The 14,703-nt window shown below is 33.4% G+C and overlaps 1 protein-coding gene across 1 annotated transcript; it reads left to right on the forward strand.

Moving 5' to 3' along the window:
* The first annotated feature begins 5,020 nt into the window (after window positions 1-5,020).
* On the forward strand, window positions 5,021-12,117 carry LOC128156904 (adenosine receptor A3-like). The gene is made up of 2 exons (XM_052819231.1): window positions 5,021-5,075; window positions 9,488-12,117. Exon 2 carries the CDS (start codon window positions 9,498-9,500, stop codon window positions 10,473-10,475), a length of 978 nt encoding a protein of 325 aa, XP_052675191.1. The 5' UTR covers window positions 5,021-5,075; window positions 9,488-9,497; the 3' UTR covers window positions 10,476-12,117.
* Window positions 12,118-14,703: the final 2,586 nt, after the last annotated feature.

Below are 14,703 nucleotides of genomic sequence, written 5' to 3' on the forward strand. Positions count from 1 at the left end.
TATGTAAAATCAAACTGACATGGTTGGATATTTTATTTCCGGACACGTTTGGGAAATATTGTTCAATCATTGTTCAACCATGCATATTTCGCTGCATTTACGAGGTTTATTTAATTGTTTCCTTAAAAGTTATTTATAGTAGAAAACTAGAATTTTTTTTAAGCACAGGTATGTAACAGAGACACTTATTGGGGATTGAACCCGGGTCCTCTGGCACGCCAGATGATTAACCCACTAGCCAGAGGTACATGTAGTAGGAATGCCATGAATAGGGAAAACACTTTAAATGGGAAAAACGTATATGTATACTCAATTAAAGTGTCTAAAAAAAAAAAAAATTTGAAAAAAACCCCCAAAACGAGGATCACTCTTGCATGTAACCATCATTTTAATTAATATTCGAGAAGACCCCCCTAGTACTGTTCCTCCATTAAAATGGGTAAGGTACCCTTCCCGAATGTCCACAAACAGGGACCATTCCAGAACGGGGGAGGGGGGGGGGGGGGGGTCAGCGGCAGGCAATTTAGGGAACACGCAATAAAGTGAGAGGAGGGGAAGAGAGGTACAGACTTACAGCAAAAATGTTAATAGACCCCCACCCCCTTCAACCCCCCACCGCTTACCTGTTTTGCTTTATTTTGCATCTTTTAGTTTAATTTGATATACATCATTACTTAACTGAAAATTTTATTAAAATGTGCAGACTGTCATAAAAAAGAAAGAAGTAACAAATACTTTTAAAAAAGTTGACATGAGAAAAGGCCGCTCGATAAATGTTGTTTCTGAGAAAAATGGAAAGGGCGGATAAAACCCCCTGTTCGCCCCGAAAGATCATTTTAGAGATTTTAAGGGAAAAGTTGAAAGTTTGTACGATGTTAAGACAAACACTCCCCCCCCCCCCCTCCAAAAATGCCATCAAAAAAGGCGAAGGCGAAAGTGCGAAGTTCCAAAGGCGAAGGAGCGATAGTAGTATCGCTTCTTCGCCTTCGCACTTTCGCCATTGCATCTTCGCGCTTCGTCGTCGCATCTTCGCACTTTCGCTCCTTCGCCATCGCACTCTCGCACTTTCGCCTTCGCAACTTCGCACTTTCGCATCTTTGACGTAAAGGCGAAAGTGCAAAGGTCGAAGTGGCCCCATCGGAACACCATAGTATGGTGCATTGGGGCCACTTGCATCTTCGTTTTTAGGGCAATGATGCGAGAGTGCGAATTGCGATGGCGAAATTGCGAAGATGTAACGGCGAAGCGTGAAGAATTGAAGATGCGAGGGCGAAAGTGCGAAGGTGAGAAATTCTCTGTAGATAAATCAATTTTTACTGACAAACTTTTCATCAACGCCAAATAATGAATATACTGGTGATCGATGGGTATGTTTTTAGAAAAAAAAAAGAAACTATATAAACTCTGTTGCACGTAAAAATAAGAAGATGCTTTAACATATTCAAAAAGCACCTGATTATTTCTTCGATGGTTTATCTTTAACCCAGGTTACAAGTGTGTTTTTACATAATGTCAAAAGAACAATTAAACTGTGGAAAAAAATCAATGCCGTAACTTGAGGAGGTGTCATTCAAAAAACGGAGTAAACACTTATGTGTTATAATGGCTTTTATTTGTGATTTTTAACAGAGGACAATATCAATGGAAATATCACATACTAATGTTTCAGACTTTCACACTGGTATTACTTCAACGCAGCAATTCCAGTACTACTAGTATTTTCCAATGTATGACTAAAGTAGCGAGAGACCAATATGCTACATCGCTAACCCGAGTAACAGTTTTACAGGTTATTATGTATCTCCTACTGCAGTACATGTACTATATATATATATATATATATATATATATATATATATATATATATATATATATATATATATATATATATATATATATATATATATATATATATATATATATATATATATATCAGATAAAATAGTGAAATGGCAGACATGTCTTGGTAATATTGTAAAATGCTAAAGGATTGATATTTCACTTCATCACGATAAACGCTTGGATGTAATCAAGGTGTGACCGTCTGTTGTTTTAAGTTAGGTAAATATCAATGTCAGGGATGGGGTCAATTACAATGGAAAGTAATTAATTAAATTACAATTACTTGCTTAAATTCTTCAATTGAATTACCATTACCATTACAAGAGTTTTCAAATGTAATTAATTAAATTACAATTACTTTACAGATGTAATTAATTAAATTACAAATTACATTTTCATCAAAATTTACTAAAACCATGATTTATATACAACACATAAACATTTAAGGAGGTATATCTATAATATGAATAAAATTTCCTCATAATTAAAATAATTTCACTGTTTGAGAATTTGCTAACAATTCTAATAATTAGTTACAATTTTTGGAAAGAAAAAATATAAATTTGGTTTTTATTGTTTATTTTAAAATGCAGGTACTGGTAGTCACAATATGGAGGTGTCCCATACACCCTGATATTCAATAAACATTTAAAAGTCATATCCCTTAACCTACACCTAAAGTATTTCTTGCATGCAAAACTATTATATGAAAACTTTTTCCTTTGCATTTTTATACACTATTTTTTTCTTTGTAAATACAATGCCAAAGTACAGGTTAATCTCGGGTAGAGGGCAGACTTTAATTGTTATCATAACACAATTCACACCCGTTGTTCTCTACCTAATTATCAAAATGTTAGCAATAAGGGAACACACCCTGTGGACATGTTAGGCATCAAAAACTTAAACGCATTTGAAGCCATGCATTTTAGCTCTGTGTATTTTAGGCAATCATTTACAAAGCATGACTTGATAGTTTATATAATTTTGATAACACTGATTTTGTTTGTAAATTGAACAGTGATGTTTTAAACTAATTGAATGATAATTGACACACTAATTATTCTAATAAGAAGGGAAATAAGTATTTTTTAAGAAAAAAAAGATCAAACAAATCATCAAATACATGTACTTAATTAAATTTGGGAAACTTATCATTAAATATTGAATCACTGAAAAAATCCATTAAAAATATTTAGTATTATAATACAATGTAATATATAATAATAGTTTAATGCTTTTTAACTACTCTTCGAACTTGACCTAATGTACAATAGTGGGGGAAAAATGGGTAGTGGACAGCTTAATATTTATATGTCCATCAGTGTGTAATTGAAAGTAATTGAAAAGTAATTGGAATTACATGCCTTTTTTGAAAGTAATTAATTAAATTACCATTACATGTAATTGAAAATGTGACCAATTACACATTACTTCCAATTACATCAAAATTTGTAATTAATTACACTCAATTACCATTACAAATTACCATTACCCCATCCCTGATCAATGTACATGTATTTTAATTTTTTTTGCACAAAATTTATTGACAAAGACAGTAGAAAAAGATAGAAAGCATACAAGTTCACATATCTCACAGTATAATAGATTGTCTCTTATAGAAAAAGAATATAATGCAGGCCTTATTTACATATATTATATATTATGCATATAACGCGTTTACAAATGTATACCTGTATACTACTTGAAAAAGGAAGTAAGTCAGTGAAAATAAGATGAGAGAAATTCTTGAGAGAAAAGTGTTTGTGTATGTGTGTGTGTGTGTGTGTGGGGGGGGGGGGTGTAGTACTTTATATAACCTTTTGAATCTGATAAACATAACTAGTATATCATAATATGTCACATATTTTCTGCCAGTGCCTTTCAAACTCTGAGAATCTACAGTTTATAAGCAAAATATATTTCTCTACAGATATTCTGTTTGTCGTTATATTTTCAAGTGCACTAAAATTCAGTTTTGGAACTTCTTTATATGTATTGTTTTATAATTAGAATTAAAAGATTATGTACTTTATACAAATTTCTCTCTTTATATTTTCCAAATAAAATTGTGTTTTTGTCAAATGTTACGTGCATTTCAAGTTTATTTTTTTAATTTGCTCTAATATTTGTATTTTTACTTAAAAACGCGTCTATGTAAAAATGATTATACTCGATCATAACACATACTTTAAATACGACTTGTGTGTGTGTGTGTGTGTGTGTGTGTGAGAGAGAGAGAGAGAGAGAGAGAGAGAGAGAGAGAGAGAGAGAGAGAGAGAGAGAGAGAGAGTGTGTGTTTATGTATAAGCTGTTTACATCTATTACCCCCTCCCTGTTTATAAGACGCCGAGTAGAATATAGAACACACGTTTAGAACTGCGGTATAAGCGTAGGGGATTTTTTTTTACATAGCCGATTTCATTTTTACGTTCAAGATATGAATGCAAAAATGGAACAATTTAATGTCCCAGTCATTAGCTACAACATTTTCCCGATAATCACGGAATAATGAACTCGAAAAACAAGGAATTATAAATTCAAAATGTTCTTTTGTTATTTTTAAAAGATGCACCGATTACAAACACATATAAAACTGAAAGAAAACAGCTATTTTTACCTTTTGTGCAACTTTTGTATCAAATTTTTGAAAGCAAATTTCACGTCAATATAAAGTACAAAGTTAAAAAGTCACATCAGATACTGAATAAAATAGGGCTTGATCGTCTTGGCCATTCCAAGAATATCATTATCTCCTATAAAGGAAATGTTTTATATGAAAATCTAGGAAAATTTTTAAATCTTAACACAAGACTATTTGGATATTTACCACTTAAAATAGCTAATATCTAAAAGAAATCTTATCAAAAATTTAAAGATAGATTTTATTGCTACTAAGCATTGTTGACCATTCAGCGATTTTCAAGGGAAGATGTTTCATGTGCAGATAATTGCAATATGTAAAACCAACGCTTAATGCCAAGAATTTGTGGGCAGGCAATTTCATATTTCTGATGATATAGCCTATATAGTACATGTATATTATTATTTTTTTCTCTCCTCTATATACACATGTACATGTATACAAGACCGCGTTCTCTCTTGAACTATAGATGATAATAAGCGCGGTAAATAATCAATACTAGGTATAAAAGCAGCCGAAGCATATGGATATGTATTATTTTATTTGACTAGGACGATCGGAACTTATCTTTGAGGATTAGAGAAGAATCGTAAGTATCTTTTGATTTAAGATGATGTTTTTTTTGGTTGATGTAAAAACACATAACGACACTTGGAAGTCAAGAACAAGATATCTGTGAGCCAATGCTCACTAGTGATACCCCCGCTCTGATGTGAATATGCAAAATAAGGTAAGTCAACATTTAACAGAAAGTTTGCATTGGTACAAAAGTATACCCCACGGTATGGCATGCCTAAACAAATAGTGTGTTAAAATATCAAGGATCTGCGATAAATAGTTGTTGAGAAATCTTTGGCGAAAATTCGTTTGGATTTAGGCTCAAAATAAACAAAGTCATCTTAACAGTAAGTTGACGTCCGATTGGTACAAAAGTATATCTAATGACATGGCATGCCAAAGCAAATAGTGTGTTAAAATTTCAAGCATCTACGATGAATAGTTGCTGAGAAATCTTTGACGGAAATTTGTTTGAAAATTTTGGCTAAAAATAAACAAAGTCGTCATTTAACATGAAGTTGACGTCCGATTGGTACAAAATATATCCCAAAATATGGCATGTCTAAACAAATAGTGTGTTAAAATTTCAAGCATCTGCGATAAATAGTTGTTGAGAAATCTTTGGCGAAAATTCGTTCGGAAATTTTGGCTCAAAATAAACAGTCATCATTTAACAGTAAGTTGACGTCCGATTGGTACAAAAGTATTTCAATGAAATGGCATTCCAAAACAAATAGTGTGTTAAAATATCAAGCACCTACGATAAATAGTTGTTGAGAAATCTTTGGCGAAAATTCGTTTGGAAATTTAGGCTCAAAATAAACAAAGTCATCATTTAACAGTAAGTTGACGTCCGATTGGTGCAAAAGTATATCTAATGAAATGGCATGCCAAAGCAAATAGTGTGTTAAAATTTCAAGCATCTACAATAAATCGTTGCTGGGAAATCTTTGACGGAAATTTGTTTGAAAATTTTGGTTAAAAATAAACAAAGTCGTCATTTAACATGAAGTTGACGTCCCATTGGTACAAAAGTATATCCGAAAATATGGCATGTCTAAACAAATAGTGTGTTAAAATTTCAAGCATCTGCTATAAATAGTTGCTGAGAAAAATGCGACAGAAAAATATTTGTTATAGACGGACAGACACACAAGGGTTAAACAGTATACCCCCTCCTCATTCGGAGCGAAGGTATAAAAATTAGTTGTAAAACAAACCGGATACACGTGGATGCAATTAAACCAGGCAAGATTTGATTGAAATGTATCTTTTTTTTTATCAAATAAAAAAAAAAGGATAAAACCATCATAGAATATAAACATATTAGAAAACATAGTTCCGATAAAATTGAACACAATTGTCACCAAAATTGAAAATTGTCAAAATGGTTGATACAACGAGCTTGTCAGCAAATACAATCTACCACTGGGTTGCATGCTGACTGACCTTTTTCAAACTAATTGTTAGACCATAATTAATTACCTATTGTCAACGGACTTTTCTAATTTTTTTTCCCAATAACGACAAAGAGCACACGGCGGGTGTGACCGGTCAGCAGAGGATGCTCACTCCTCCTAGGCACCCGATCCTACCCCTACCTATTTGGAGGTCCAAGTTGCTCTGCTTTGAATTTGTATTTCGTTTTATGGATTTTTGAGATGGTTCACGGTTTGTTATTGTCATTCTTTTCTTTTTCACCCCCTCCCCAAATAAAAACGTCATATTCCTGTTCCATGGACAGTTAGTTTTACAAGATGAAAGGAAGACATCGTGGACTTAATAACAATGCATTCCGCTTATCTCCCATAACTGTGATTAAAGAAAAAAATATAACATTTTATATATTTTCCCTATGTGGCCATATCGGTCCTACCCATAGGTCATGAGGTTTACAATTTAGATAGACAGTTTCATAGAAATCATAATAATGCATTTAGTTCATCTATCCTTGCTCTAGATGTAGAGAATAAAACGATCAAAAATTTAATAAAGTTTTACTAAGTGGCCACGCTAAACTGCCTTAGTCAGTTTGGGTGCAACGATACACCTGCCTCACGATACGATACGTATCGTGATACTTTTGATGTGCTAATAACAAATAAACAATAACGCATACTTTGGTATTGTTTAATCTCCAATTTTTAGTTACATCTTTTTTTCCCACATAATTTTCCTAATCAGCTGTATAAATATCAGAATGTCAACATTATCTGCACAAGGTAAAAATCTAATGTGGACATCAATATCGCTATTTCAACACTGACAACAATTAAATTATTTATGCTCTTATTTTAGATGTAATGAATTTTCTAAAAGCAAAATATTTAATTACTAGGATGACATTTAAATTTATTTGCACTTTTGCGCATCTAGGAATGTGGCATTAATTTCTTGCGATAACAGACAAATGCATGGATAATGCCGTTTTCTACGAGGTGCATTACGCATGTCGTTTGTTTGTAGGAAAAAATCTGCAAAGTAGTGCTTACATGTAGAAACACTCAGTATGGGAACTTTGTTAACCAATTTTGTTTATCCTATAAAACCCAAAATGTTACCATATCGAAGATTTATGGGATGCACTGTATCAGGGGGCAAAAGCACGTTTTTCAACACCGGAAGCCATTTTGAAAATATAATTTTCAAACCGAATCGGACGAAAAAAATTTCCGGATCGAAATACCGAACCGCGGTATAGCCTATAGTATCGTGACATTGAACCGAATCATATTTTTACCATGATATACCGTCTCACGGTTTATCGTTGCACCCTTATTAGTCAGGTTATATGATATGATATGATGAACATCACTATCCTATATTTAGTTCTTTTCATCTGTGGATGTAAAGAAGAATATTTTCAAAGATTTGATACATTTTCACGATATGGCCGCATTGGTTTCACTCTAGGGCCTAGGCTTTTGAACCAGGGGCCATGATTTTCACAATTAGTACATTATCGATGGACATCATAACCATGCATTCAGTTCTTCTCAAATATAAATAGGAATAGAAAAAAGATTTTTAAAGATTTTGAGGCATTGCACTATATGGCAATATTGGCCCTTTCCTAGAGCAAGGTCCCTTGACCCAGTCGCCATAGATATAACAATTTTGGTAGATGGTTCATGAACATTATAACCATGCATTTAGTTCCTCCCTCTCAACATGTGTGGAACTAGAGATGAAAATTGTTTAAATCGTTCTTTTGTTGTTGCAAATCTGGTCCCGCCCTTAAAGCATCGGAGTGCAAGGTCATAAATTTCACAATTTTCATTTCATTTTAATTTTAAATTTAATGCTTCAAGCTAACAATAGTAAAAATTTGCCATTTAGTTTCCATGAAAAAGCTAAAAATGTTAGTTGTTAATGGACGACGCATAGCTGACGACGACGGACGAACCGATAGCAATTGGTCACCCCGTGAATCAGATGACGTTATAAAACTTAAGAACAGTATTTGATGATATCTAAAAAAAAAATAATTAATAGACAAGAGAAGCTGTCAATGTGACAGCAAACCGGATTTTCTTTTATTTGAACTGTATCCATAATTCATGTCAACCCTGAATTGATAAACACTACCAACCGTATCCAGTGAAATGGTGTACCCTTTATGCAATATTTTGTCAAAAAATGACTAAGTTCAAAAGCTGGTATTTTTACATAAATTATCAGAATTAAGAAATGAAGATAATAATTTTTCTATTGATCGACGTATCAAAGAAAAAATTGACCGGAAAACTTCATCAATGCAGGTATCAAAGACATTTTTCAACCAATCAAAAGCGCCGATATCTCATCAAACAAATAAATATTAAATGATATCAACATCCTAGCAATATGCACACCACTGATATATGTACAATTGATCTGCAAAAGAACAACTTCCTATCTTGAAAAATGTAGGAGGAGTTATCCGTACAATGAGGGTACCCTATATGCAATATTTTGTCAAAAAATTACTAAAAGCTGGTATTTTTTTGAAATCAAAATCCTAGCAATATGTACACCTCTAATGTATGTACAATTGGTCTACAAAACAACGACTTCCTATCTCAAAAACTGTAGGAGGAGTTATCCGTACAATGAGGGTACCCTTTTGGCAGCCGCCCACCCGCCCGCCATTTTCACCATTTTAATACCCGGATTTTTCCGTTGCAAAACCCGGTTAAAGACATGTATTTTAATATTAAAACTTGAACACATAACCATACAAAGCATAATCAGATACATATTTCTCACAAATAGTTTCTGTGTTGACGTTTGTAGGTCTTTCATCAAACGTGCTTTACAAAACCCTATTTTCTTCTGGACCAGAACAACTATTTTCGCTAAACTATATGTTATCACGGCTAGTCATTTAAAATGGCAGTGGGAAAATGTTTTCTAACCTGACAATTTTTTAAAACCCAATTAGTCATTACTTTGTTTTTGTAGATTAAAATCCATGAAAATGAACAACTGCACAGACTGTGAAGTTAAGACCAACAATTTGACAAACATCAACCCGCTCTCAGCACCTATTGCTTCCATGGGATTGCTTGTATCTATGGTGATCACAACGGTCAACTTGACTGTTCTTTTAATATTCCTGAAGAGCAAGTCCGTTCGAGCAAATCGCCATCATAATCTGGTCATTTGTTTGTCAATATGCGATCTTTCAATCGGACTCAGTGGTTTTATTGCCAGTATTCGAATGCTTATCCCTGCTTGGTCAGGGTTATATGTTCCCTGCATCTTGTCATCAGTAATTGTCGGCGTAGGCGTCTTTATGTCCCTGTTTCAGACCTTCCTAATCAGTTTCCATAGATTTTTGGTTGCCATCGGCAGCCCTTGGAACGACCGCCTGCTGCAAGGAAAACGAAAGTACGCCATCTACTCCTTGAGCTGGAGCGTCGTTTTGGCCCTACATTACGCATTAATCAGACCTTACTCCGAGAATTTAGATATCTGCAACATCCAAATAGTTTATGGCAAAAATTTTAAATTTTTTATGGGTGGATATGGAATCACAGCTATGGTTCTCATGTTGTCGACAATTATCCTCTACTTATTTACATTAAACAGTGTCTGTAAAAGATATATGAGAACATATGCGTGGCAAATTCAAATTGAACATAAAACCACCTCAGCAACCTCCTCCAATGAAAACACGCTTTACAACACCGAGGCGGGAAAAAAGAGGGTGTTTGAATCGCTTAAAGTTGTTGGCATGATAATAAGTCTGTTGGTCCTACTCACTGGACCCTTTGTCGTGGTCGTGTTTATGACTTTGTTCCGATTTGAGCCTTCTCATTCATTAATCTTTATCACCTGCCTTCTCTCCAGCATTAACTCTATTATCAACCCCTTTATTTACAGTTGGAAGATCGAATCGCTCAGAAAAGAATTCAAGATGCTTTTTCAAACATGTCTGTCATATTGAATTCAATTTACACGTTTTTATGAAAGACATATTTTTACTGACTTTGATTGTACATTTACATGCATATATATATATTTAAAAAATGATTGTAAATGATGTCCCTTCAAGAACAACGAATCGGACACATGGCGAATGAGGAGATAAAAATGATGAATCGGACAAAGGGAGATGAGAATAGCAAATGCGTAAATGGGTCCCTCTATATTCCCATTCAATATGGCGACGTGCCGTTGAGATTCGTAACTGAACAGTGAATTTAGTTTTAATCTGCATCTGAATGTGCTCACTTAAACGCATTGCAAAGTTACGCAAGATTTAAATTTGCTCATAATGATAGTGAAGTTTTTCAAGCTTTGAAATGAATGTAATCATTTGTTTCCCACTGTTATTATGTATTTGAAAAATGAACATGAATCAGGCCAAAATAAAGTCACGAATATCATATTATTATCAAAATTATAAATCCATGATCCAATTCAGGTTTGAAAATCGTGAGCAAAGGTACGTCGCAGACATCACGTGATGCTCTAACACATTAGGCTGCTGATTCCTCGGCAACATGTGAAAGAACATTAAATCAACGAACCAAGACTCGTTATACAGAGCGATGATTTTAAAATGTTCAATTATGGAAAAGGAAAGAAGGCGCGGAAAAGATATATGCATCTTGTACTATTACCAATACTTTTCTAATTCTGGATGAATAAAATGGTACCCTCCTCCAAAAAAAAAATAAAAGAAAAGAAAAACCCCATATTTATGCGAAATGTAGAAGCTGGTAAAAATGTACTTCGACGACAAAATGAACTTAAAAACACACGTATTTAATAAAGTTCATCTCTCATTATTACAATCGTGAACATGTTTCTGATTATTTGGAAAGAAAAAGCGTGTTAAATCTTTTAAGCCCTCCAGATAGATGTTATAACCGTCAACTCATCTTGTGAATATCACGTCCTTCTTGTGATAGATCGGCTATAAAGTCGCACAAACATCGGCATATATAACAGTCGTAACTTAATCTTATACACGTTAAATCTTGAAATAACCAAGAGATATTTGTAAAACACGTATGCCCCCATTCCTTGGAAACATCTGCAAAGAAAATGAACGAAAACTACAAATAATTGAAATTTTTCTACGTCCAAGGGGCATAACTCTGTTGAAAAGGTCATATGGTGTAAATGCAATTAAAGTTTACACAAGTGAAAAGCTGTGAATGTGACAGCAAACCGGGTTTTCTTTTCTGAGAACTGTATCCATAATCCATGTCAACCCTGAATTGATAAACACTACCTACCGTATCCTGTGAAATGGAGTACCCTATATGCAATATTTTGCCAAAAAAAGTTTAAAGGCTGATATTTTTTTTCATAAATTATCACATATAAAAATCCTAGCAATATGCACACCTCTTATATATGTACAGTTGATCTGCAAAACAAGTTCTTATCTTGAAAACTGTAGGAGGAGTTATCCGTACAATAGGGGTACCCTATATGCGATATTCTGCGAGAAAAAGACAAAGTTCAGCAGCTGATATTTTTTTCATAAACTATCACAAATCAAAATCTTAGCAATATGCACACCTTTGATATATGAACAATTTGCAAAAGAATAATTTCCTATCTTGAAAACTGTAGGAGGAGTTAATATTTCATGTCACCTACATGTATGGCAAGGGGGTATGGTTGAGATTGGGGGGGGGGGGGTATATTTGTCTTATTATTTTATTCTGCTTGGGAATTTCAATGAAAGAAATGAGTTACTATTCACATATTAAGAAAAGAGAAAGCGTGCAGCTGTCTATCAAAGTTAAGATATTGTGTAGGCATTTTGAAAGCGTCCAGGGGGAGGGTTGTAACATTCAATAGAGTTATCTTTTCATGCTTCTTCAAAATTGAGTTATCTACCCTCGCTTTTTCATATTTAGTTATTATCATTGAATATAATGTAATTAAAAAGTTGTATGATTAAAAGAGTTATGCAAGTATTTGATCATTTGAAGCAAGAACAGTTTTTGACCTCTAAAAAGATAGAGGTAGGATCAGGTGCCTAGGAGGAGTGAGCATCCTCTGCTGACCGGTCACACCTACCGTGTGATCTTTGTCGTAATCGAAAACAACCCGGAAAAGTTCATAGACAATTAAGTGATTAATTATGATCTAACAATTAGAATGAAAAACGTCAGTCAGCCTGTGACCCAGTGGAAGATTGTCAGATAATTATATAAATAAACTTGTTAATAGTGAAGTATTAATTGATGAACCAAAATCACTGATAAGCAGTACATATTATTTTGGTATAAATACCAGATGGTGATACAATAACAACGATGGTTGAATATTCAAAACCTGGAACAGAAGTGAATATTACATTATAGTATATTCGAGTACTGTTTTTTGTTTAAATGCCCACAGGGAAAGTTTCTGTCTGCCTCTGGGGATAGTTGATAGAAAGAAGTTGTTTTAAATAAAACATATATACTAGCCACATTGTTTTAGTTTATCTATGTAAACATATACACATTAAACTTATTTTGAAAATTAACAAATGAGGGAAAATTATTTTCTATCGAAGCCTTTTTGAAAGATTCAAGGCAGGTCGTCATTACAATATTATAATTTTTCTACCACAGAATGAAGCTTAATTCATGCATAAATGAGACTCCTCGACAATTTTGTGTATGGGCTATAGTGCTCAGGCGACCATTAAGGCCTATTGGCCTCTTGTATTAATATAACTGTACAAAACATATACAAAAAATAAAATGTAACAGAAAGTGTCAAAGTAAATCAACTTCAAGCTAGTTACCTACAAAGAAAAAACACGATAGAACCGGAGACCCTAATGAGTGAGGGATTGGTGGGCAAAGAAGACTGGTATGTAGCATGCCTGAACAATTGTGTGTTATAATATATAGTGAGATCCCTATGGATTATAATTTAACCCTCATGTGCTGTACAGAATACTGTACGTAGATTCCTTATTTTACGCGAGTACTTTATTCCGCGATTCAACTGTTTTCCATCAAATAGCGAAAAGTAAAGATCGCGAATGCGGAATTTTTATCATAGTTTCATGTAATTTACATATGTCTGAAAATTAAAAGCTAGATTTTGAAAATCGCGAGATGTGCTTCTCGCGATTTTACGCGGATATTAATTCCTAGCGTTTACATAGGAATCTACAGTATGTAATTTTATTTTTTATAGATATTAATTTTGTTGTTGTCTCTGACTAACCATAATCAACGCTTTCTGTGTAAGATTAGGAAATCGTTAGTTTTGGGCTAGTCGATGTTAATAAATTATCCATCACGTCAATACCACGCTTCACACTCAATACAGAAGTCTGACCATTGATGTCCGCAATCCTTTTGTTCATAGAGCTTATCAATGTATCAATACACTGTTTGGTAATGATTCTCCACGAGTTGTTCTTTGTTCTCTTTTATGCCTATCTCATTATGCTTCAACTTCAATTCTTTTATATACTCTAACTAAGTTACTGCTAAATGAGGTACATGTTAATGACACATGTATATTTTACACAAATAAACATAAAACAGGCAAGGATCATAATTGGTTAATATTATTCAAACTACCTATTTTTTTTAAAAATCAATTGTTACAGGTTCGTACTTTTGTTAAGGTTATTCTTAAATCTCGAGGTAAATTCAGCAACTTCTTTTATAGGTAAATGTTTGATTCAAAACTTCTATGAATGCATCCATTACTATTACCATTGTTATCATACGAAATTTTATCATTTTGTTCTGGCCATATAGACCCGCAAATCCATAATACATGTAATTGCAAACACATGTATTGACTCTCGTTAATAAGATTCATATATGAAGAGCGTGTTTTTATTATAAACATGTTGACATAGTTTAACATAACAATTGCCATAGTGTCAGATAAAGACAAAACAAAAATTGTGTATGTTTGTTTTAAAAATAAATATTATTCCATATCGTTAGTGAACAATATATATAAAACAGGAGATATTTTTTCTGCGTGTCTCGCACCAATTTTACACATTAAAACTCCGACCAATTTAAAATCTTTTCCTTTTTGGAAGTACATAATTCTACGCAATAATGCGTTGACTATTTCTGTCTTCCAAGCTTCTTTTTCATTAAATTGAAATCCGTCTGAAAACAACCCACGTTTTTTCCACTTATGTGATTCACCAATTTTAGCAACTTTTAGTGTTGGGCAAT

This window comes from Crassostrea angulata, chromosome 7 (assembly GCF_025612915.1).
Source record: "Crassostrea angulata isolate pt1a10 chromosome 7, ASM2561291v2, whole genome shotgun sequence".
Classification (NCBI taxonomy): domain Eukaryota; kingdom Metazoa; phylum Mollusca; class Bivalvia; order Ostreida; family Ostreidae; genus Magallana; species Magallana angulata.

Coding starts and splice junctions, on each gene's coding strand:
- LOC128156904 (XM_052819231.1), top strand. CDS start 9,498: ATGAAAATGAACAACTGCACAGACTGTGAAGTTAAGACCAACAATTTG.